The sequence below is a fragment of the Mizuhopecten yessoensis genome, unplaced genomic scaffold (assembly GCF_002113885.1).
Source record: "Mizuhopecten yessoensis strain PY_sf001 unplaced genomic scaffold, ASM211388v2 scaffold10837, whole genome shotgun sequence".
In the NCBI taxonomy this organism is placed as follows: domain Eukaryota; kingdom Metazoa; phylum Mollusca; class Bivalvia; order Pectinida; family Pectinidae; genus Mizuhopecten; species Mizuhopecten yessoensis.
In genome coordinates this window covers 271,972-297,295 of record NW_018408746.1, presented here as the reverse complement: position 1 = coordinate 297,295, position 25,324 = coordinate 271,972, and the positions used below count along the sequence as shown (strand labels likewise).

At 36.6% G+C, this 25,324-nt stretch overlaps 1 protein-coding gene across 11 annotated transcripts in view; it reads left to right on the top strand.

The window, feature by feature from the left end:
* The first annotated feature begins 12,281 nt into the window (after positions 1-12,281).
* Positions 12,282-25,324, top strand: part of LOC110462846 (sodium-dependent multivitamin transporter-like) — a 28,078-nt gene continuing 15,035 nt past the window's right edge. The window contains exons 1-5 of one of the 11 annotated variants that reach the window (XM_021517054.1): positions 12,282-12,400; positions 13,309-13,480; positions 18,640-18,656; positions 22,976-23,031; positions 24,760-25,125. In XM_021517054.1, the coding sequence (XP_021372729.1) occupies positions 18,641-18,656; positions 22,976-23,031; positions 24,760-25,125 (438 nt within the window). In that variant the 5' untranslated portion in view covers positions 12,282-12,400; positions 13,309-13,480; position 18,640. Of the gene's footprint in view, positions 12,401-12,757; positions 12,981-13,308; positions 13,481-18,639; positions 18,657-21,718; positions 23,032-24,755; positions 25,126-25,324 lie in introns of those variants that run through there. The other 10 variants (XM_021517056.1, XM_021517055.1, XM_021517057.1 and 7 more) reach the window with 10 other exon arrangements.

Here is a 25,324-nt window from a genome sequence, read left to right as displayed (position 1 = left end):
GTACGGAAATTAGTCATGATTTCATTAGCCTATTTGAAAGGACAACGGTGCAATTGTAATCTGCAACCAGACAAATCTCCGCATATCCCTTATATTCCTCTTCTAGTAAAATAGAAGGTTATGTGATCTAACTGAACAATAGCAAATTTATCAAAGTAAAAAGGTAATGTGAAAATAAAAAGCCGAATAATAATATATAGGCGATAATAAAGCAAGAAAATATCCAAAACCAACATTCTTTTTTAGACAGAAATCAACCTGATGCAATCATAAAGCTGGATTCAGTTTGCCAGCATCACAGGAACATAAACTTCGAATTGCATAGCAACAACCAGTACCTGTTTTCTCTCTGTGAATGGCTGACACAAATAATGGCGATGTTTTATCACAATGGCAAATTAGAAAGTAGCAGTTGCAGAGGAAAGGTAATGTTTCCAATATCTTCATCAGAGGATATGCAAGAGGAAACTTCACCGCTACCGAACGACAACAGAATAAAGCTGGAAAAAAACCTACAATAAAATTGCAAAACATGAAGAACAAATAATAATTACAGTATAAGGATTGTCCGACATTCTGTTTCCATGACAACGTATCATCGTCTTAAGTTAGTAAGTCTTGACTAATGCGTTGTACTATTTATTTAAGAAACAAATGTAAAACAGGATTCTTCAAAGTTATTTGAGGGCATATAATAATAAAAATAAGAAAGAAAAAGACATTTCCATCTGCTTAAGGGGGCGAGTTTGCCCCCCCCCCTCCCCCTCCCCAAAATGCGGGACCAAATATAAAAAGAGCTTCAATTGACATAAATAAATATTGAAATATCAAAATGAATCAATTTTTAATTTTGTAACATATTATTTGTAAAATCAGCTTTCTTACATTTTTAAATGTCTTTACAATGAGACTTGAATACAGTATAAAAATGTAAATTTTAGCATCGAGTAGATGTAAATTGCTGCTTTATCTTTAGCCTTGATTATACGGAATTCCCCCAAAACAAGGTGTTCCATGTTTGATGATATCTTCAGGTTAATTTCTTTCCAGAAACATCCGTTCGTATCATAATTTTTTCAGCAACAATGTCTCATACATATATTTTCACTTTATACAGATTTTTATGCTTTACCATTTTTATCCTTGATTAGTTTGCTTTTGTTCAGTGGGTTGACATAAAATTTATTGTGATTGCTTTGCTCAAGTTTTCGTACACTTAGCTGTGATATGCGGAGATTTGTCTTATTGCACAATGAGATTGCTTCATTTTTCTTTCAAAATGGCTAATAAAATCACGGATAATTTCCTAACGAATTGTCATTTTTTGCATTTTTTTTTCATACTGGGGAACACGACTTCATGTTTAGAAAGTTATCAGTGGATAAAAACTTGCTTAAACAGGAATATGGCGAATTGAGGTTCATCAAAATATACAGAACACTACAGGTGACAGATGGTACCTCTTATATGTCAACAACCAAGTCTATGAAACTGCCAACATAACTTCTATTTGAGAGGGAAGCTTACTTCAGATTTTCATCAGAATTTTAACTGTGACTCACATATATTATCGCCTCATCTGATCATCACAAGATGCCTGGATAACTGGAACGATCAAACAACGCGCCATCTTTGCTAAAAACCTTCGCATGCGAAACCAAGAGATACTTTTGCCGTGACTGCGGAACATTTTCAACGTTCTGAATGATTTGTTTATCAGAGTGAACGTTTGTGAACTCGCCAGTTTATGTCTACTTTGTAACTTGTTCTAGTATGCCAGCTTTCCTTACTGAAATATAGTTGTTTTCAAAGGAGCTCTCTTTTTTGTGTCGAATTATGTGAAAAATATATTCCAGATTGCATAAACAATATTGCAAACCACTATACTTGTCAACATCTTAAAAGTACTTCCACAAATATCAAGTTACTCTTCCAAATGATTTACGACAAGAATGTGCATATAAAACCGATCTTTACACCAAACTGAAACAAGTAATTTCTTTTCATTTCGAAATTATTTCATTGTTGCAATTAGTAATAGGATTGGGCACAGGCATTGCCTCTAAATGCCCTTTCCATATAGAAAGACATACATTTTAAACATACATTGCATGCAAATTGAAGATGTAATATTAATATTAAGTTTAGGTAGGTACAATGTAGGGTAGGCCAAATCAATAAGCCAGTTATATATATATGTACATAGAGATGAGCAGTCTAATTGGAATATCAGAGATTTTAACAGGATATATCTATTGTTTGGTTAGGGCACTTCAAGCCCACTGTCACAACACACAGTGCTATGTTAAGCAGTTACACTAGAATTGCATGATAGTATGTGTGGTACAATATAGTTAATCAAGTAATTTGACACGTGTGTCTAGTTTTGTTTGTGTTGTTTAATTGTTGGTCGTACCAAAGCCATATTATTACCAACAAGTTATAAATGCTTAAATATCAGTTTCATTTAAGATAAATAGAGTCTATCATATCCATGTATGTAGGACATAGACAATCTATCCGAGACTGACTGCTCGATTCGGGTCATAAAGGAGGATCTGCCGAGACTCTGATATCCAATTATACACCCGAGGGTAGAATTGCCATATCCAACATACCTGATAATGCTTGACAGTTTTCTTCCACTTCTTAACTTAAATTGCAGATAAAACGCAACAGAAATGATGCACATAAAACACTTAATATCGTACTATTTCAATGAATATGTATACATAAACTGGTATCATGATTTGAAGCAGCTGACAAGGTACAGTATACCAGCCAGCGGTAAACCTCAAATCTAAAGATCGATGCAAAGTGTTAGGGGCCGTCTTCATTTTGAGGCCTTTTCGATTATGACATCATGATAAAACACCAAGTACATCCATATTGGAAACACTCTACCTCATAAATGTTCCGTATGGGACACTTGTTTCCACATACGTAAATGTAGCAATCATACATGTATTGACTTGTCTTTGAATGTGAATCAAGATTGTGTTTCCTTTTTGTATAACGAATGTACTGGTTTCACGTAGAAAGGGTAAAACAGTAAAAACAGCCTTAAAAGACATAGACACGCAAATAAGTCGATAGGAAAAGGGCTGGTTTTTTCAGTCATCAGACTTGTTACGAAATGTAATTATTTGTTTTTTTCCTGACTGTTACTATTACTAAAATTTAGATGTGTAATCACATGTATGTGTCACGTGCAGCGTCTAACAAATACACTACATAACCTGTATCGACGTGACCGTCTGATTTGCGTGAACAATCTGTAGAAAGTAACAAGAACTAGCTCTGCAGTCATGTTAATACCCTTTTAAAAAACCAAGCCTTTGATATATGATAAGTTGCCGAGGAAAAAATGGTTTAAGGCTATTAAACGCTTTGCTGTGGAATCCTATACGACCCTTCTGGAAATATATTAAAGAAATCCGTATCTGGGTTTTACGAGATAATAAATAATTATATGACACGTATTGGCCTCTGAAGTTCACAGATTTAATTTGTAACATGAGTTTTTCTGTTTGATACTGTGTGTTTATAATTCATTTTGTTAATGATGTAGACATACTGATGATATACCATGTATCTGCAACTACTTTTGCCAACGAACAGGGTCGTGTTGTTCAAAGCCTGGTGTTTGGGATAGAAGGAGATAATTATGAATAAATAAAAACAGATTTATCATTGAATTGTAAATTTTCAAATATACACAGGAAGGAATATTTCAGTTTAGTTGTTCTAAAACTCAAAAGGAAGCCCAAAACAGTAAGCATGTACTGGAAACATCTTTTGACATGCCTTTTGCTTTGATAAATAATTTCCGACACGAAAACCATACCGTGCGAAACGTTTATAAAGAAAAAAGATAAAACAAACAACAACGAATCAACAAAAGTGTTCCGAGTGAATATTTAAGCAACGGTGTCACACATGGATAAGAACTCTAACATCATACCATTACACTGTTGACCAACGAGCTACTTAGTGACATATGTCATTCCTTGATTGCTTTGTTAACATGATCATGTACTTTATAACTTCATATTGTGATGCTTTTGACGGAGGTTTTGTTGGTTTTCTTCTAAAATTTCAGTGTTAATGATTTGTTAAGACAATTAGAATCGAATTATATCTGTACATTTGTATTTAAATGTCCTGTCCTTGAAAAGTTGAACGAAAGTACCCTTGGTCAGTCACACTACATTTATATCCAAAACAACATGAACAGTTTTTTTGCCTGTAGAGGTAGATCAATTCTTAAACACACCAGGCTTTGGACAACTAGGCTAAGGGGCAATGTATATATTATGGTCCAACAAATGAGCTTCAATATGGGATCTAGATTTTTCAATTCAATTAAATAAATGGGTTCCAATGTGTCTTTACTTTTGCGTTTGCTTCGTGATATTTTTGTTTTTTCTTACCCTGGACAGGTCTATATCCACTTTCACCGGTGTGAGATATCCTTTTCTCCCTCCCTTTACATGTGTGTCTCCAATTTTAGCCGGGAATGATCAGCTTGTCACCCCCTAGGGGGAGATAGCCTCGTGTCGACAACCACGTGTTCAATTGTGACGTCATTTAAAATGAATTTTTGTTTACAAACATGACAGACTACTGTCGGTGGAGCTGTGACTGAAATTAAAGAATGGGAGAAAAATAATCATCCCCTACCGTGAGATTATAACAGAGAATTTTCCAACCCTTGAGGTAATTTTTTTGGTTGTCTTACCCTCGGCAGAGCCTCGGGTACCAACCAAAAAACTTCACCCCTCGAGTTGGAGATTTCTCTGTCACACCCTCAAGGTAGGGGAAGATTCTATAAGTCTTATCCTAGGGTTGAGACGGGGGGATTCCCCTATTCATAACAATGGTATAACGTCACATCAACAATACAATGACGTCACGTCAACAATCCATCAACGTCATGTCAACCCTGAGTGTAGACTGTAACGTTAACATTGTATTACATGTATATGATACACGATAGGTAAACAGGGTAAAAAAATCATTTATCCCCTCGGGAAAAGATTCTTAAGTTGCCAAACACTCGGCAAAGCCTCGTGTTTAATAACTTAAGAATTCTTCCCTCGGGTTGAGATTCCCCTATCTCAACCTAAGGGGTTGCGATATTCTATTTATCTATACATACTTACATTAGTACTGAACTTTGAGAAATTTGTGACGTCATGTAGTGGATGTTTACCATGATACATTATTTTCAATATTTCAGGCTTTATATGGCTGAAAAGAAGAATGTGAGTTAGGTTTGAAAAGATAAATGGCATCTGTCAACAAATCATAGCCACAGACAGGTGTCTTGATATATACATGTTTATTTCTACATTCGATATGTACGTAGCTGACTCTTTAGAAGGCTTAAGTATACGTAGATGATATAAAATTGAAACTGTTCGACATATTTGAGAGGTATGAATAAGTACCTTTATGACTTACCGAGCATACACGTCGTCGATATACTTGACATTTCAAAGAATTTGGCGACAACTGTACGGTCTTTTATAAAGAGGTGATATTTGGTCGAGCTTATGAACATAAAATAACACAACTTAAAGACGTTATAGATTATTATGCATGTAACTTTAATTTCTTGTAAGACATAGAACGAACACCAGACCAACATACAAGTGAAATAGACGACTTATCTTAAAAAATATCAGAATATTCCAATTTATGATTTTACATAAAATAGCAAGTCATCCTGGAATTAGTTCGAATATAATAGCAAATTTTCAATTTTCAAAAAACAATTGTCTGAAAACTGAGGTTATAATTATTTACAAATAAAATAATTCATATGCTTTCTGATGTTGCTATTTATTGAAAAGCATAAGGGCCGCTTAGAAAAAGTAAACTAAGTCGAAGTTTTTGAGACACGAAGTCGAAAATTCGGGATATTAACTCGAAATTTCCTGATAGTAACTAGCAAATGCAAAATTGCAATTCGGTTGGGGATGTGGGAGGGGAAGGGGAGCAAAGTCCCCATATGCTGTGGAAATATAAATAAATGGATAGTTAAATCGTATTTTTGTTATAATAACATAATAATTGCTAACACAATATATTTGAAAATTGGAATTCCAAATATTTTTGATTTCATGTAGATGCATTCTGTTAACACTCAAAGCGCAAGACCCTCTAGAAAGATCCAGGGACATATTTTGAAATTAAAAGCACTTTGATGCAATATTTGGCATATTAGAGTGTACTTATTAAACCATATTCTGTCTTTTAAATATAATATTTTCTTTGTCTGTACTGTCGCTATCACTTCTATGGTTATATATATTTATATGTAATATTAATTATCGATTATTTAAAAGATCATAAAAAATCCTTTAAATGAAAGTAACGTTTAGATATCAACCGAAATTAGTAGAAACGAATGAATACTTAATTATGCATATGTTTGTAACTAATTCTAACTATCTCATTGTCAGGAAACTGGAGTTCTAAAATGGCACAACTGCGGTATCGGATTTATTGTGATTGCCAGACAACGAAGAAGACCGTTCCAGTTGAACATGTGTGTGATCGACTACAGATTGGTCTATCCAGTATTGAATGCTGATGTTACGCGGGACGAGCGTCGGTTGTTGTGAACTTTGTAAATCGAAATCCTCTTCGCTACACTTTGAACCCACCTACACCATTATACATTGGGCAAACATTTGCTACAAGGTTGACAAAAGTATCTGTTGATACTGTTTTAGGCACGATTACCCATAAATTTGAAAATTATGCACTTCGTTTTGAATAAATAAACAAATCAGCAAGGGGTTAACAGTTGGTCGTTATCATTTAGCCTTGTCGATTTACCATGTTACATAGTTTTGAACTTCATGTTCTAGTATATTCGATTTCTTATAAGTGACGCAAAATTTCGCATTAATATTGAATAATTAGATATTTACACAATCCTATAAAACAATGGTAAGGCACTGATCGCTCGACAAAAGGTATTAAATTGTTGTTAAACTTCTCTTGTTGGAGTCCTTCGACTGGGCGCATCCATCTTCGGTCTTTTCACTGTAAGTATGATCACTGCGCCTGACGGAAGGCGGCGCAAAAAACGTACAGAATGCATTATTTTGTCGTGTGTTTACAAATTATACATTTCTTAATACATTTTAACTCATCATATGCTATAATACAAATGTTTCAGCCCCAGAAACACGATATGACAATATTTAAATTTTGCTGCAGAGCATGTGCAAATCTCCAGATAAGGTGTGATTGTATTTCCGGTTTGCTTTCATTTTGTAAACAAGTGGTAAATTCAGATGCTGAAGCAGATCGCAACATCTGATTGGTTTTGTGTTATTGAACGGAGTAGGTATTGGACAGGCGAATTGAGAATAATGTACTTTTGACATGTTTTAAATGAAAATTTAATGTGTGTGACTTCAGTAAAATGATATGGGGCTTGGCATCGTGGTGAAAACCACAACACAACTCTCAAGTAAGACATAGGGCCCTTCACAGAACAGTGAAATGTTTTATTTAAATAAATAATAGTTTTTACTGTAAAAACTTAATATGTGATGCATATTTTTTAACATTATAAATATGTAGGTGCTTATACTTAAGCTGTACCCATTCTATTGCTAAAAATATAGCCAGATTTTGAGGACAATAATCCCCGATTACCCATGATATGAAAGTGCCCATGTATCATAACTACTTTCAAAGAACTGTCATGGCATTGAAATGTGATATTTTGTGTTTCATCACGACTTGTGAATTTTGAATTTACTTCTTTAATGTGGCATTTAATTGAAATATGAGACTAATAGTGACTTTCCACCTAATCAATAGACTGAACTATTATTTTGGGATAACTTTCTATATCCACTGGAATCCTGTGCGTGCGCAGCAGTGGACACTACTTTCAAGTGAGTGTTAAGGTGATTTATATTTGTGTTTTTGTATTATAATAAACTATACATTAACTTTATATCAAACTCTTTATGTTTGACGTACAACGTCACCAAACTTATCTCTATGTTGGAAGCGTAAGCAAAATATTGAAATGTGAACAATGCTTCCAAAATGGCTGCCAACTGTTATGAACATAGCCCTTAGCCAGACAATATTGCATTCTGATTAAAATTATCTGTTACATGGTTCCGTTCAGGCGTAGTACGAAATTAACGAAGCCATGTACCAGATGATTTTAATCACATTGACAATATTGTGACATAAGGTTGGAAAAATGGAGTTACATATAGCTTAATACTAATAGGGCTTACCACAGTCTACAACCTGTGCCTGAAACAACTTAAGTAGGCCGCTGTGAGTATCAAGCTCACGACAGGTGGCTGTGGCGCGTTTCTATGTCCTGAGCTCATGCACTTCCGCTCCCTACCTGTTCACTTACTGTAACATCCATCAAGTGGCCAGGTGGTTAGTAATAACAATAATAATAAATAAACTTTGCTAAAGAAAATAATACCTCTCTGTTGTTTATTTTTCGTTAAAGCCGTTCATGCATTCTAAACGTCATATTGCGTTAGATATATTACTTGACTTTTCAGAATGAACAGACGTTTGGGGTAACATGGCAATGGATCATACATATATACTAATGACATCTTAAGCAATGATCAGACATAAAGAACCGAACACGATGACAATGTGTGTAATTAATACGCACTGACGATTACAAGACACGATTATTTAAAAATGCCGGACTACCATGAGACTGAACTACCTTGAGATTTAGCGTACGGACAGACGTTAATTTTTAGCGTACAAGCCCGAAATCTCTGATTTTTATAACGGACATCAGTGAATGATTATATACAAATCAAAATTAACGTCAGGGACACAGAACAAAATAAGCGTCAGACGTTAATCAACAGATATCAAAAAGATGACAAAGACTATTGGCACACGAAATAGTAGTCAAGCTAACTAGTCTTGACAAATATAACGTTGAGTTGTTTTGAGGTTTCTCTTGTGAAACCAATTTCTATTATAAATACTTACCACAGTCATTATAATGCATATTTCAACCGTACTGAGCTCTTTACATACGTAAAATAAAGAATCCCCCCGGAGAACCACTGGAAAGTATTTATAACAGAAATTGGTTTCACAAGAGAAACCTCAATTTTATATCAAAATACATTACCAAAGTCATTATAATGCGAATTCGAAATTTTTAGATTTTGAAGAGTATAGCAGACACGAAGCGATGCACAGAGACATAAGAGCTATCAGCTGTGTAGAATAGCCACCGTCAAACCGACGAAAACTCTTCTTGTTTTTAGAAAGCTCCGATACACCAAAACGCACCAGATGAGGCCAGACAGACAGCATTGATGGATCCCCGAGACCTGGACCCAGCAATGTCCAATCACCCCAATCTAAATCCAGCGGACATGAAAGGCAATCGGGACAAGGTGATAGTTCTACACCAAAACGCACTAGACGGGGTCTGAGATACAACAATGATGTGTCACCGAGACCTGGACCTACCAATGTCCAATCAACCCCATCCATCCATGAAGACGACCATCCTTTAACATATCATATGACAAAGATAAAAGAAAGAACGTTAAAAAATTCAGTTAAAGACCCTCACTATGAAGTTAACTTCAATAACACCAAGGACGGAGGTAAATTATCTGACATTGGAAGAAATGGTTGATGACGTCATCACTAGAGCTGCCGAGGGTCTTCAGGGAACGGACCCTGGAAGGGTTTTAATCCGGCACAACGGGTTGACCAATCCAATTGTGGTGCCCCTTAGACCACTCGACAGACTCGTGACGTCATCGAACATGTCGAACATGCTTGAATAGTCACGAGGAATTGCACCTTAGTGACGGATTTAGGATAGACATAGGGACGATGCAATTTCCTTCAGGGGGACGAGGGCTCCATATAATATCTCTAGAAACTAGTATTAAAAACAAAAGGCCCATTTTAGAAATAGCAAACACTGATAATAGTTGTTTGTCGAAAGCAATCATCATGAGTGCGAATCATGTTGAAACTAAAGATTGGAACGAACTTATTCGGAAATTGTTTCAAAGAAATCAATAGAGGAATTGATTTGGAAATATAAAGTATGTCCCGTCTGGTCTTTCAAAGAACATAGAAATCCTAAATAAATGGGCACAAATTAGATATATTGAATCATTTGCTTTTGACTAGTGCAAGTCTTCATGAAGCTGATCGAAAGTTCACTTTAAACGATATAAAGACATTTGAGGATGTTTTAGATGTAGACGTTTTGGTTGTGTCTGCGTCAATGAGGAATCAAATGTACAGAGTACCACCAGAAGACAGTCAGAAGCATGAATATATATTAACTTTGTTAATGGATCTCATTTTCATGCAATATCGAATATACAAGTTTTTTTGGGACAACAAAATGTTGTGAAAAATGTCTCAAGGCATATCAAAAAAGGCACCAATGCTCATTAAGTTGTTTTGAATGCAACTCAAAGGTATATCATGATGAAGATCAAGACAAGGGGGGTTTCATTAACTACCGTCACTGCCACATGACATCTAATTCGCTGGCTTGCTTTAATCGTCATCTCGTAAAACATTCTCGTAAAAATAGCTTTATTCCCCGATCAAACTGTGACTTGATTTGGAAATATACCAAATGTAAAATATGTGCTCGAAACACAAAAACGTCAACCGGAACAGCACTGTGCGGTGAGTATAAATGTAAGGGTTGTGCAGAACATGTAGACTCCGCTCATCTCTGCTATTTCAGAGCCTTGGAACCTAAAACAAAGGTCTAAATACATTTTTGCCCGATTATGAATGTAGTCAGTCAGATAACGTTATTTCGTGTAAGGCGGGATACTCCATCAGACGAGACCCTGACTGTAAGGCATTTAAACATGACGCAGACCCCTGCAAAATATGTTCCCATTGCTCAAATTGTCAACAAACCTGGTGTGTGAGCTTTGCATTGACACTGACATAACGCCTTCTAGCAAATGTGTAGGTTGCAGATCGAAATGTCGTAAATGCGAGAAATTTAACAAGAAAGACAAATGTTTCGAAGTTAACCCTTGTGAAGATTTTGTTTCAGAGAAAATATATTTAGAGGTCGTAAGACGGATTCCGAGTTTTGTAGATGGCTTTTTAGCGAAAGTCACAAGGATTTTACAGTTATAGCTTACAACATGAAAGGTTACGACAGATACTTTTTGTTGGAGTACTTAATCGCAAATTCGTTGCGACCAGAAAATTTCATATACTAAGATTCTAAAATAATGTCTATGATTATAGGTAGGGGATTCGCGATAGAAGTCTTCGATTCTCTGAATTTTTTACCGATGCGTTTATCCGCTCTACCCGATGCTTTCATGTTAACAGAGTTAAAAAAATGTTAATTTCCTCATTTCTTTAACAAAGAGGAAAACCAGACGTACATGGGTCCCTATCCGGCATCTCACTACTACAGTTCTGATTATAGGAATGCAAAAGACAGAGACGCGTTTATAAAATGGCAAGATCAGAAAATAAAAAAATCGCTAGGAATTTGACTTTGGAAAAAAGATTGTTGAGTACTGTCGCAGTGATGAAGGCAAACTTGACCGTGCCGGTGTATTGACGGACTGGGTACCTGCCGTAAAACAAGACGGAACTTTAAAGTGTGTCTTCACGGTACTTGGATGTATGAACAAACCGTAGAGAATTAAAATGATATTATTATGAGTGAAACTTCGTAAGCACTCCTCGTGCCCAGGTGCAATCTTATGGTTACTAAAAACGAGACAGTTTCTCTGAGAGCTCCATCAAGTGGTTGGAATGGTGTATGTACGACAGCAAAAAGATGGGAGGGAGAGTCCCATACACATACGACACGCTTTAAATGGAGGAGAGGTCCGTATTCAAGTTTCAAATTATAGAGTTGACGGGTACCGGGGGCAAATAGATGACTGTAACATGTCTCAAAGGGGTGGAACGGTGTACGAATTTCTGGGTTGCTTTTGGCAAGGTTGTAAAACTTGTTTTCCACTTAATCGAAACAAGCTTAAACTACAACGTACGAACCAGTCCTTAGACGAGTTATGAAAATACATAAGATCTTAAGGTATGAATTATGTATATACTTGGGAGCACGAATTTAATCAGCTACTGAAAAGAGATGTCGCTGCAAAACAATTTGTAGATAGCTTGAATGTAACCAAGGTAAATAATACGGGTACGACAGAGTCTTCCGGCGCGCGCATTGCGTCACGTCACAGGTGGTTGGAATCCGTGCTCCACGGATTCCACGTCTACCCGTGACCACCCTTACCTGACACGTCACCCGACCCACACACTCCAGCTATCACCCGTCGAGAGAGGAGCTCTCAATTGCACGTTACCAAGCATCACCCCATAGTCCCTGGTAAGTCTGTGTTTTCTTATTACTTCATTCCATTTCTATATATTCATATTCATGTCATTGTAACTAAGTGTATATGATAGTGTGTGTACAGCGAGGGTGTATTTATACCTGTTACATATTATTGTTAAGGCTCCGTTGTACCCATCATCATCATCTACATTATTGAATAAAGACATCAAAGTATCATCAAATAGTCTCGAGTTCTACATTGGCGCCCAACGTGATTAAAACGGGAGCCGGGGACAGAGGGTAAACGCCCAAGCCCAAGGCCAGGGGAGCCGCCGTGATCCTGTCAGATCCTGCCAGGACGGCGCTAAAGTCTTGCCATTATCCAAGCCCGAACCGGAAGTGTAAAGAACGTTTCCGGCCTATGTTGAGAATCGTGACCTGAAGTGTGGGATATTTCTTGCTTCTCTTCGGCTGTTCGGCGAGGACATAATGGTCAACGACGTAGTGACGGTGTAAACGGTGGTATGAGGTACTAAAGTAAACAATACAAAAACAGACGGAGTCAGAAGGTGGTAAGAAAGAGGCCAGGAGCGGACTGTCGACCGAGTGAAAGTGTCAGACCGGCAACGCGGTATACACCAGAGTTCATGGTCTGGAAAATGTGTCCTGGATTTGTGGACGCGTGTTAATTATAGCCTGGACTTCTTATATGAAATTTAATTAACGAACATAAATGATAGAAGGGAAAAATACAATACTGTAGTGGAATGTAGCATAGCCATATACAGTGTCACAAAAATGAACATTGTAAAACAGTAAATTCCATTCATGTCCATTTTTGCTTTGTAATTTGAATCATACCATTTGTACTGTTCCACAGAAAACTTTAACTAGAGCTTTGGATAGATTGTGAGAGTCTGTAAATATGTTATTAATTTAAATTGTTGTTTCTTTACCAGGGACAAGGTTTCCACTTTACCAGCACTGCATCCATCCCATCAATTCATTTCATTAGCAGTGCACTGTTCATTTTATCATCCCATCATCGAAATTTAACCACCTTCAGAGAAGAATTCCATCATCATTTTGCTCCGGTATTTTCCCCATCATTGTGCATGAAGAGAATGTAAGGTAAGAAAAATCAATCATGTGTGTAATCGTCCATTAACGAGCGCGCGTCAATCATTACTTAGTAAACCCCAGTAAGGATTTAGCTCTATCACCAAAATATTTATAAAGTAAATTGCTGTTTGGTTCTCAATCAGGTTAAGGTCCACATGTTAGTATCAATACCATGGTAAACGGGTAATCTGGTTAGAAAAAATTGGTGAAAAAGCTGATAAGTATTTGACTGCTAAATTAAATGAAAGTTATTGTGTAAATTTTTGTTCCACATATGAGTGTCAGCAAGTTCCAAAAGTACAGTGACAAGCCGTTAACTCCACCACATGTCTTGGAAAAATGTCCAATATTAGTCACGAGCAGTAAGGGAATTTCCTTAAGAAGAAATTTAGATATTATTCAAAAATTCGGGTTCAATATAGAATTTAATTGTTGGGCCGGAGCTCGTTTTGATCAAACTCTTAATTGGGTTTAAAGACATTTAAGCGAAAAAGTTAAAAGGTATCATGACATAGTGATGTACATTTGGATAGGTACGTTCGACATCACGACGAAGCAAGGGAAATATATTTCTCTCACTCATGGTACGGATCAGGAGTTTTGCGAATATATCCAAAACTTTATTGACCAAATTGTCAGTTTTGTAGCAAACTTCCTACATTAAAACTCATATATTTAGAGATTCCCCCATACTCCATTACAGAATGGAATAGATACAAAGGACATTCTAAACCAAACATATTTGAAAGTCAGGACCAAATTCTTGAAAAGCGTATTGAAATACTTAACGCTTACATACAGCGTATAAATGCTAAAACTGGTGTTCAATCCTTTAACTTTAGAGTGGATTTGTTAAAATACAAAAAAGTGGGGCGAAAGTCTGTTGTAAACTATACTCTTTACAAGGATGGAATCCATCCACGTACAATACTAGCTCGTTGTTGGTTTAAGAGACTGGTCACAAAAATATTTGTGACTGCTAGTACATAGGTTGATAGTAAATATAAATTACCTTACTAAACGATTAGCATAATGACGGAGAGAGATAATAATGCCGGTGGGGCAACAGGTAACTCCACAGATGAGAAAGTGGAACCTACAAGTCACCCTCACAGTGATGAGGGACTCAAAGCTAGGGAAATGAGTGAAAATGTGATGGTAGAAGCCCTAAAGGCATTGGGGAAGTATGTAATTTTGTCCTTTGCCATGCCTGTAGCATCAGGAGGCTTAAATCTAGACTTAGACGGCGAAAAGGAGGAAAGTCCTAAAGCTCCCCTTTCAAAAAAGGAGAGAGCCAGTAGTTCCTTTTCCTTCATGGATCCAGGGCTTTATGAGGAAAAGCCTAAGGTATCTATTTTAAGAAGGGATAGGACCAGTGGTTCCTCTTCGTGCATGGATCAAAGTGGGACAAGTCAGTCGCATATCCATGCAGTCCCCAAAGTTCCCCCTTCTCGGGTGAGGATCCCCCTTTAAAGGGTGATGTTTCTTACCCTGAATGGAGGTTCGAGATTCGTTGCCTGGATGGGGATGCAGAATTTTTTCAGAGTTTACTAGTACAGGCAATAAGAAGGTCCTTAAGGGGTACAGCGAGACGCATGCTCATTCAACTGGGAGAGAAGGCAACCCCTAAAGAGGTTTTATACAAATTAGATGCCCTGTTTGGAGAAACGTCCACTCACGGTATGCTAATGCAAGAGTTTTTTAACTCTGCTCAAACACCTGGGGGGTCTGTCACCAATTTCGGCTGTCGTCTCGAGTCGTTGTTACAAACAGCGATTGAGAGTGGATCCCTAAATAAGGCATCAAAAAACGACCTGTTAAGACATACATTTTGAACTTCGTTAAGTTCGGACAAACTGAAGAGTCAGACGAGACATAAATACAACTCTATAACAAGTTTCAATGAATTGTTACGGGAGATTAGGACCGTAGACAAGGAACTTAGTATTAACAGCGTCAACGCGACAACCTCGACTCAGGCTCAAGGTCATAAGAAAAAAAGTCAAAGTCATGCAGTCAACTGTGAGGATGATTCACAGCAGGTTACTACTAGCAATAGTGACCTAAGTAAAGAGTTTGATGGGAAAACATAAAACCCTGGAAGACAAACTTGGTACACAAATAGAAAACAAGTTAAATCAGATACTGAAAAAACTTGGTGACACATCCTCCAAGGAGGGTAGGAGTCAAGGTCAAGGTCAAAAAACGGGTCGAGGTCATGGCTTTAGAGGTCTCAGATCAGGCAATCGGTCCGGTCATGAAAATAACAGACGCTGCTGCAGACCAAGCGGGGACCGAAGATATGTCTCAAGGTCGTACAAACTCGGATATATTGGACAGGCTAGCTAACGAAAGTGACGTTGTGGTTCAAGGTCATAGGGTTAAATGTCTTATAGACAGTGGCTCTATGGTGTCTACCATATCTGAGTCTTTATATAAAACATTTAATAATAGACCAGAACTGCACAATTTAGACACCTTAGGGTTAGATATAACCGTGGCAAATGGATCACCTTTAAACTACCTAGGTTATATTGAATGTGAAACACAAATGCCATTTATCGCTGATGAGCAATTTCACATACTAGCCTTGGTAGTACCGGATACCAATTACAACCTAGCATGTCCAGTGCTGCTAGGTAACATATGTTCTGTGAGCTTATAATCCATCTGGTAGGGGGACCCCCAACCTATGAACGGCTCTGCAGAATCCAGTTTTATGTATGATATATATTGTTTTTTAAATTCTGCCTATTTTTATAACCCATAGTAACCTTATATTGTAGGGGTTCGTCACAATAGTGGTATGTTAGGGGGATCCCCAACTGTATAGTAGCTATTTGGCATTTCCTTGACATAGCTTACTTGTAAAAGTAATATATAATATTGGTTCGTGTATTCGGTAATGATATAGTAGTTATATTAAATAGCTATGAATGGAGTTGGAGATTATCACGTATTCAGTAGGCTAGTTGTCATGCCTTACTATGCGTTTGTTCTATTACTAGAACATGATTGTTGAACATAGTAGCCCTGTACTCTATGCAAATAGTTACAAATTGATTCTAAATATTAATAGGTTATAATATGTAAATAAGTACCTGGACAGGTGGAAGGTTATCAGGAATGGTCAACTATAATGTTATTTTTTGGTCCTTAGATTCCCTTTTACCCTTTTGGTCTAGAACAATAGCCTCATCGTTTTCTGATTCAAAACTATAATAGTCTCAGAACTACTTGAGAAATGCCAGGCGTCATTTTATAAACCCCGGGAGTATGTAACCAAGGTAAATAATACGGGTACGGGTTACATGAATATACAGACAAGACTCGAACCAAGAGACTATCTTTTTGGTGGTAGAATTAATGCCACAAAATTCCAGTATAAAGTCAAAGAAGGAGAGAAAGTCTGTTACGTAGATTTCACGTCTTTTTATCCCTACGTAAACAAATACGAAAAATACCCCGTAAAACACCCCAAGATAATCACAAAAGATTTCGAAAACATAGACAAATATTTTGGTATTGAGAAAATTATGGTTTTGCCTCCGAAAGGGCTTTACCAACCTGATCTAACACAGAAAATTAACGACAAATTGACATTTGCTTTGTGTCGAACTTGTGCACACCTTCAAAGACGGTCACCCTGTCACTCCGGATCATGATCGGGCAATGGTCTGTACATGGTGTACACCCGAAATTGTCAAGTCAAGAAATCGATCTCTACGTCAACGGAGAAAGCATACCCTGCTGAAGATGGACATGGGAGACAACAGAAAGTACGTCACTCCATTCGTCAATTTATTTGAGATCGCCGAGAAATGGAACGATGATTCAGGACTAACGATTACTAGAGAAAAAAATTGATCAAGGATGTACGATTTATGGTTTTACTCTGACGCCTCGTGGGCTCGGAGAGGAATATATCAACCTGGTCAGAGAGGAAGGTGGCAGACTCGAGGTAAGATTTGCACCACAGAAACCCTAAATTGTGTCGCTTATGCAGAATTTCCAGGACTCATCGAAATCGACCACAGACATGACTTAAAATACACTCGAGTATGAACACCGATCAACTCAAATGTAAAATCACTCACCTTGATAGTCTTTTTTTCTTGATCTGTTTCTTGGTGATAATCTTCAACAGGAATTTATGTTAACTGAATTTCTCAGTGAAATTCTTGATCAGTTATCTTTGAGCTGTAGGTTGTGGTGAATTCAAATCTGGAAGTTTTCGTTCAACCTTTTTAGTAAGATGGAGTGTGGATGTTTGTGTTCACTGTTTTATCATTATCTAAAATAATATTTGATTGGTACATGCTAGGTTGTTATATCGTTCGTATAGCCACAGCAATATAACATCATGGGTTGGTTGGTCAACAGTTTAATTTTTTGAAATCAATAGGGTCAAGTCAACTTAATTAACTGAAAGTCAGCGGTTATATTTGTATCAACATTTCTTCACATCCTAAATGGGGCACTCTCAGGTGATAGAGATTCTTAGACAAAGAGGAACTGCCAATATTGGACTGAGGCACTCTGCCCTCCTCCCTCCAGTGACCGCATTCTTGGACAAAGGGGGACCAAGGAACACCTGCGCCAGGGGGGACCAAGGAACACCTGCGCCAGTGGGAACCAATGAACACCTGCGCCAGTTGGGACCAAGGAACACCTGCGTGCTCCGTGCCAAAACCCAATAAAAATAAATCAATAAAATTTATTAATTGCTCCTTCACATGACAAAAATCAATAAAATCATTGGACCATAAAATTAAGGTTCTATACCCACTGCAGACGACTAGTTAGTTTGTCAGATTTACCACAGAGCAGGGCGTTACCATAATCTTACCGAGAGGTAGCAAGTGAATGCACCAAAATCGTGCATGCATTTTCAGTCATAAACTGCCGAATACAGCCGATGTTCCTGATCTGGTATTTTTATTAAGTTTTAGTATGTATGCTAACAGTGATTAGTAGGTTTTATCCATTTTATATCACATTTAGGTATGTATGCTCACCGTGGTAAATAGGTATTATCCATTTTATATCACATTTTAGTATGTATGCTAACAGTGGCAAGTAGGTATTATCCATTTTAGATTACCTTATAGTATGTATATATGCTAACTGTGGTAAGAAAGTTATGTCAATGTAATTTTACGTTTTAGTATGCATGCTAACAGTGGTAAGTAGGTATTATCTATTATATATAACATTTTAGTATGTATGCTAACTGTAGCAAGTAGGTATTATCAATTAAATATTATGTTTTAGTATGTATGCTTACATCAGTATGTAGGTATTATCCATTTTATATCATATTTTAGTATGTATGCTTACAGTGGTAAGTAGGTATTATCCATTTAATATCACAATTGAGTATGTATGCTAACAGTGGCAAGTCAATGTCTTATCCATTTTATATCACATTTTAGTATGAATGCTAACAGTGGATAGTAGGTATTATCCATTTTATATCACTTTTGAGTAAGTACGCTAACAGTGGTAAGTAGGTATTATCCATTTTATATCACATTTTAGTATGTATGCTAACAGTGGATAGTAGGTATTATCCATTTTATATCACATTTGAGTAAGTATGCTTACAGTGGTAAGTAGGTATTATCCATTTAATATCACAATTGAGTATGTATGCTAACAGTGGTATGTAGGTATTATCCATTTTATTTCACATTTGAGTATGTATGCTAACAGTGGTATGTAGGTATTATCCATTTAATATCACAATTGAGTATGTATGCTAACAGTGGCAAGTCAAGGTATTATCCATTTTATATCACATTTTAGTATGAATGCCAACAGTGGTTAGTAGGTATTATCCATTTTATATCACATTTGAGTATATATGCTAACAGTGGTAAGTAGGTATTATCAATTCTATATCACGTTTTAGTATGTATGCTTACATTAGTATGTAGGTATTATGCATTTTATATCAAATTTTAGTATGTATGCTAACAGTGGTAAAAGGGTATTATCCATTTTATATCACATTTGAGTATGCATGATAACAGTGGTATGTAGGTATAAGCAATTTTATATCACGTTTTAGTATGTATACTAACAGTTGTAAGAAAGTAATGTCAATTCTATTATACGTTTTTGTATGTATGCTTACAGTGGTATATATGCTAACAGCGGTAAGTAATTATTATCCTTTATATATTAAGTTTTAGTATGTATGCTGATACATGTAGAAGTAAGAACATGTGATCAATGGTATATTATCTTTGTGTATGTTGGCTAACAGTGATAAACAAGTGTTGTCAGTTTTATATTACGTTTTAGTATGTATGCTTACAGTGGAAGTAGTTATTGAATAAAACGCCAAACACAAGATTGACAGTAACGGCCACGGTGTTTTATTAATCAAGCAATGGGCGTCACTTACTGCCCTCATATACATCAGGAGGGCGTCACTTACTGCCCTCATATACATCAGGAGGGCGTCACTTACTGCCCTCATATACATCAGGAGGGCGTCACCTACTGCCCTCATATGTTTTATATATTTTTTTCAAGCAAGGGACGTCACTTACTGCCCACATATGTGTTATTTTTTCCAAGCACACAAAGAAATGTAGTGGGGTACGAAGCTTACATCAGGACCACCACAGGACCACATTGGCCATTGGCTAACAAGTCTTAAACATGTTTATGGCATACTTTTCCAGGTATTTCACGGGACATAACCCCCCACCACCCACCCATCTAAAGGACGGATAAAAGGCATCACACGTTCCGATGATTTGTTCAGGATCTCAACCAATGCCTGATTGTCACACTGAAACAATACTTTCTTGTTGAGAAACTCGCTTCCCCATGTGTATAATGCAATAACAATAGGAATCAACTCTAGGAATATTATGTCCCTCTGTATATCAAAACCGTACAAGCTACTTGGCCACTTGAACACTAGCCAATGTTTCCCGTACACAGCACCACAACCTAAGTCCATACTACCAGCACTATCTGTGAACAGTTCAAAATCAGCACTCAATACGCAATCCTGCTCGAAAAAATTAAAGGTACCATTAAAATTCTGGAAGAATTCTAGCCACGCCCAGATGTCCGCCTTGACCCCCTTTGTCAAGCGAATGTGGTGGTTTGGACTTGTAGCATTGCCTAATAAACCATAAAGCCTTCTGGAAAATTCTCTAGCCCCTGGCATTGCCCTCACACAAAAAGCTAATTTACCCAACAAACTTTGAAGGCCTTTCAACAATATTTTTGTTTTCTGAGCTACATCTTATAAAATCATTGTTATTTCTAGGACCTTATCCCTGGGAATCCGTACAGTATCTATTTCTAATTCTAGAAATACCAAACACGTTACTGGGCCCTCTGTCTTTTCATCTGACTTCGGCAATCCTGTCTCCTGACAAAAAAAACATCAAAACATTCCATGGCTTTGATGCAATCATTATTATTCGCTTTTCCACCAAAGAGAAAATCGTCAAGATAATGTCCAATGGATTTAGAATTAAACTTGCAACGTACTAACCATTCGATAAATGTTGAAAAAAATTCAAACGATGCAAATGAAATACTACAACCCATGGGTAAACACTTGTCAAAGTAATAATCAGCACCTACTTTCATGCCTAGTAAGTCAAAATTCCCCGGAAAATTGGTAGCAGACGAAAAGCCGACTTGATATCTTACTTCCCCAACAAGGCCCCTTTTCCAAGATTCTGAACCATTTTCATTGCCTGAGCAAATGGGGTATAATGGACAGAAGTGAGAGACCCATCAATAAATTCATTGACACTGTCATGTTCAGGATATGATAAATTCTGAATTAATCTCCAACCCCAGGCTTTTTTTTGGAACTAAACCAATGGGAGAAACTCTAAGATCGAAATAGGCTTACTTTTAAAGGGTCCCGTTACCCTTCCTGCATCAACTTCCTGCTTTAATTTTGACAACAAAATATCTTCAAATTGAAATGTAGATAAAAGGTTTTTTGACTCTCTAGGAAATCTTGAACCAGAATAACGAAGCTTGCAACACCTTTCGAAACCAACGTTCAGATATTGTGACGCTACTCTGTCGGGATAAATGTCCAAGTATTTATTGACAGTGGTATTGTTGGTTGGAGTTTTTCCGAGAGCCCATATCTCTGTTGAAATGGTATCTATTGTAGTTGGGTGCTTGGGGACGAAAATTACTTTGCCCCTGGCTGAGGGTGCTACATTGACCAGAATTCAGGCCCTGTCTAGGCCCTGTCTAGGCCCATTGTGTGATGAAGGCATTCTTTGGCCACTTATATAACTTGCCCCCTGAAAGCTTGGTTTTGGTTACTGAAGCAGTTTTTTTTTCTAATGGCCTCCCCCACATACTACACATTTATGCATATAACCACAATTCGTCCTGTGGCACACACCGCTGAAGTTAAATTCATAACAAACGCCACGCACTCCCACAATTTTTGTTTTGCGATGAAATAGCATCCGAGGACCTTAATACATTTGTTGTTAGGCTGACGGGCTGGACGGAGACGAAATTGCTCGTCATATCTCCTCCAACCTAACTCACCAAACGATTTAAAGGCCGTTCTAACAATTGATATATATTTCAATAGTTCTTGCCCACATGCTTCTGTGTGTAGATAGCAACGTAAACTATGAAGGCATCTATCCATGCCTTAATGGTATCTAATTTGTATTTTGCCCCCCTCTGTTTGATGCAAAAAAACACCATCAACCAAAGATATTACTTTGAGTGCTTTCCTGATGGTTTGTCTCCATCAGTATGCCAAAATAAAAAAAACTCTGAGCCCCAATTTTTTTCCACTGTAGCCTGGGAGAAATGGGCCCCTACCGTGTCCCCTTCACTCAGGAGTGGGGAAGGCATATTAAAAATGTCAATACCTGAGCCTAAATTTGCAGACATAGGTCCTCCTCCCAAGACTGATGGGACTTGCCCCGATCCCAACATTAGTTATTACTGACTCAGCTGTACATATTGAAATTTGAACAGGGGTTATAATATAGATCCTGTGGTTATTTAGCTCTGTACATTACATTTCGTGTACATAATAACATCGCCAGTCTGTAAACTTCACTTCGTGTGTTACTTAACTTTTATTTCAGTACCATGTATATAGTTTATATAACATTTTATATCCATGTGTTAATGTGTATGGAAAAATACATTAATAAATAAAATAACTGTATTTAAATACAGTTTCGTAACACACGTTTATCATCTTATTTGTTTTGCACCCCTGTCATATAATCATGACACAGCCTGTGTTGCGATCTCAGCAAATTGAAAACAATATTTTATATTTGCATTGTCGTTTTAATGTAAAAAAAAACTTTTATTAAACAACATTTTCAATGTCATGACATTTCATCGACATACGTATAGGTTTTTCCCCTTAGAACTATCCATTCATCGACATTATGGTGATCGTAAACTCTTTTTGATGTGAACGTTAGATTCAACATCTGTGTTATTATCTCTTTTGATATGCAGTACCGACCGCTCCTCCACATTTACAGAACTCTCTAGGAGTAAGCAGCTATCTCCAGGTAAGTTGTATATTGTGTCATTTTAGCGATATCAATGGTAAATATGTAGTATCTTCCTGTTTTTGTCTTTACTTACTGAATTTGGTTATTCCTCCTGTGTGTTGACAGTGTGATATATTTGTTTTAACTGCATTTGTTTGCCCTCTGCATATAGTGGTAACCGTTTAACCTAACATCTTAATCCATGTATCAAATTGTATATCACACCATTCAAATTTGACTGATGCCAATATCAAGTCTTTTACAATCAATGAGTTCGGGTAGAACGGAGAAATACTACGACAGTACTATTTCCCAATCTTTTTACAGTACACTATAATAATAATACTTCACAAGGATTCTATTTCTGCTATACTTTCAGCCCTGGAAAAATCACAAAATTAAATTCTAGGAAACGTTTACGCTTCTGAAAGCAAGTAGGCAACAATGAATGACTAATGATAATATCACTTGAAATTCAAACTCTACAAATGTGTTTCGAGATTAAAAATACGAAATTGTACCACTCAAAACGGTTGTGATATTCAGAAAGCATACATTGTATAATGTCTTATTTACATCAAGTATTAACACTATTTTTTTATTTATTTTTTATACCAAGTTCTGATGTTGCTTGTGAAGTAACCATATATTTAACCGAATGTGTTGATACTAAACATAATGCTACCTTGTAAAAATCATATTGTGATATTTTAATTGCTACGTAAATTGGACTTAATTAATCTACCAACTGTAACGTGTTTCGTTTGCTCAAGATAAATTCACCACAGACTATATTGCAATTCATCGAATCTGTCGTCTCTCAAGACTACAATACAACATAATTCATCACCCCTTGGAAACTACCAAAGCAATTTAGTTCTTCATTGTAGGACCCATAAAACTAAATTAAATGCAATATACAAAAGTAAACAAGATTAGCATTGCCTGTTTGTAAGCATTTTGTGTCATTTCACACATTCCAGTCAGTGTCAATCAACCTCCGCAACAGCAGGTTTGTGTTGGTGTGGCTATTGTAATGTTAACAAATACAATAATATACTTATATTTTTTTGTATAAAACATATGTTGTAACCATCCTCGAATGTTTGACAGTGTGTGAACATCAGTGTACTGATGGGCGCGGGTTGATCCAAAGCGTTTGGACAACATCCAATGACATGTTTTCGATAGATTAACCACAAACTATTTTGCAATTCATCGAATCTGTCGTCTCAAAACTACAATGCAACATAACTCGTTACCCCTTGGAAACGACCAAAGCAATTTAGTTCTTCATTGTATGACCCATGATACTAAATAAAATGCAATATACAAAAAGATTTCTTCTGTATATCACACATTTCATGTTGAAAACACCAGTTGTCTATTTCATTTCAAATAAGTAAATACTGTAAATATATTTATATTAGCGTACGCATATTTTCATACCTCGGTGAAAATTCTCAAGTGACAGGCATCATGATTTTGCCATACAGCCCATATCAACATACCGTTATACAGTAGTTTATATCTTAAACGGTTATCATCTTTATGTGATTTTACATTGGCCAAAAAGCAAGCAAACACATATTAAAACCATTTAATGAGTGCATTTACAGAATTTTACAATGCGGGTGAAACATGTTAAGGTATATCTTACTCTTTTATCATTTTTATGTTTAGATATATATATAAAAAAAAAAAAAAAAAATTGTTTTATTTATTTTCATAATTCGTTGAAGCCAGTCTGCTGTCGCTGCATCTTCTACTATAATAAAAATGGCATTTCTGAAATGGGAAGATTACGTCATATTCATCATAACACTGGTTTTATCACTGGGAATCGGTTTATTCTACTCTATACGAGACTCCAAGAAGAAAACTACGCGCTACTTTTTATTAGGGGATGGAAATATGGCAATATTTCCAGTTGCATTGTCAATGCTGGTATCTATTGAATCTGGAATAATGATGTTGTCCATTCCCGCAGAAGTTTATATGTATGGCATGCAATGGTATATATCAATTATATCAGTGTTCGTTACAAGTATGCTGACAATGCATCTGATCATACCAACGCAGAGGAAGCTTAATATTACCAGCTTGATACAGGTAATTATATTTAATTTCTTACTGCATGCCGGGTTACATGATTGTATTACCTATCAGCCAGCATTAGATGATGTGTGTTTCGTTTACGATGGAACGTGTGTTGCAGGAGCTTCAGTAGACTGTTTCACTTAAACTACATGTTAAAAATTCCGGAATATTACTTGATAACTAAAAATAACCCTTATCACACGGAAAAATA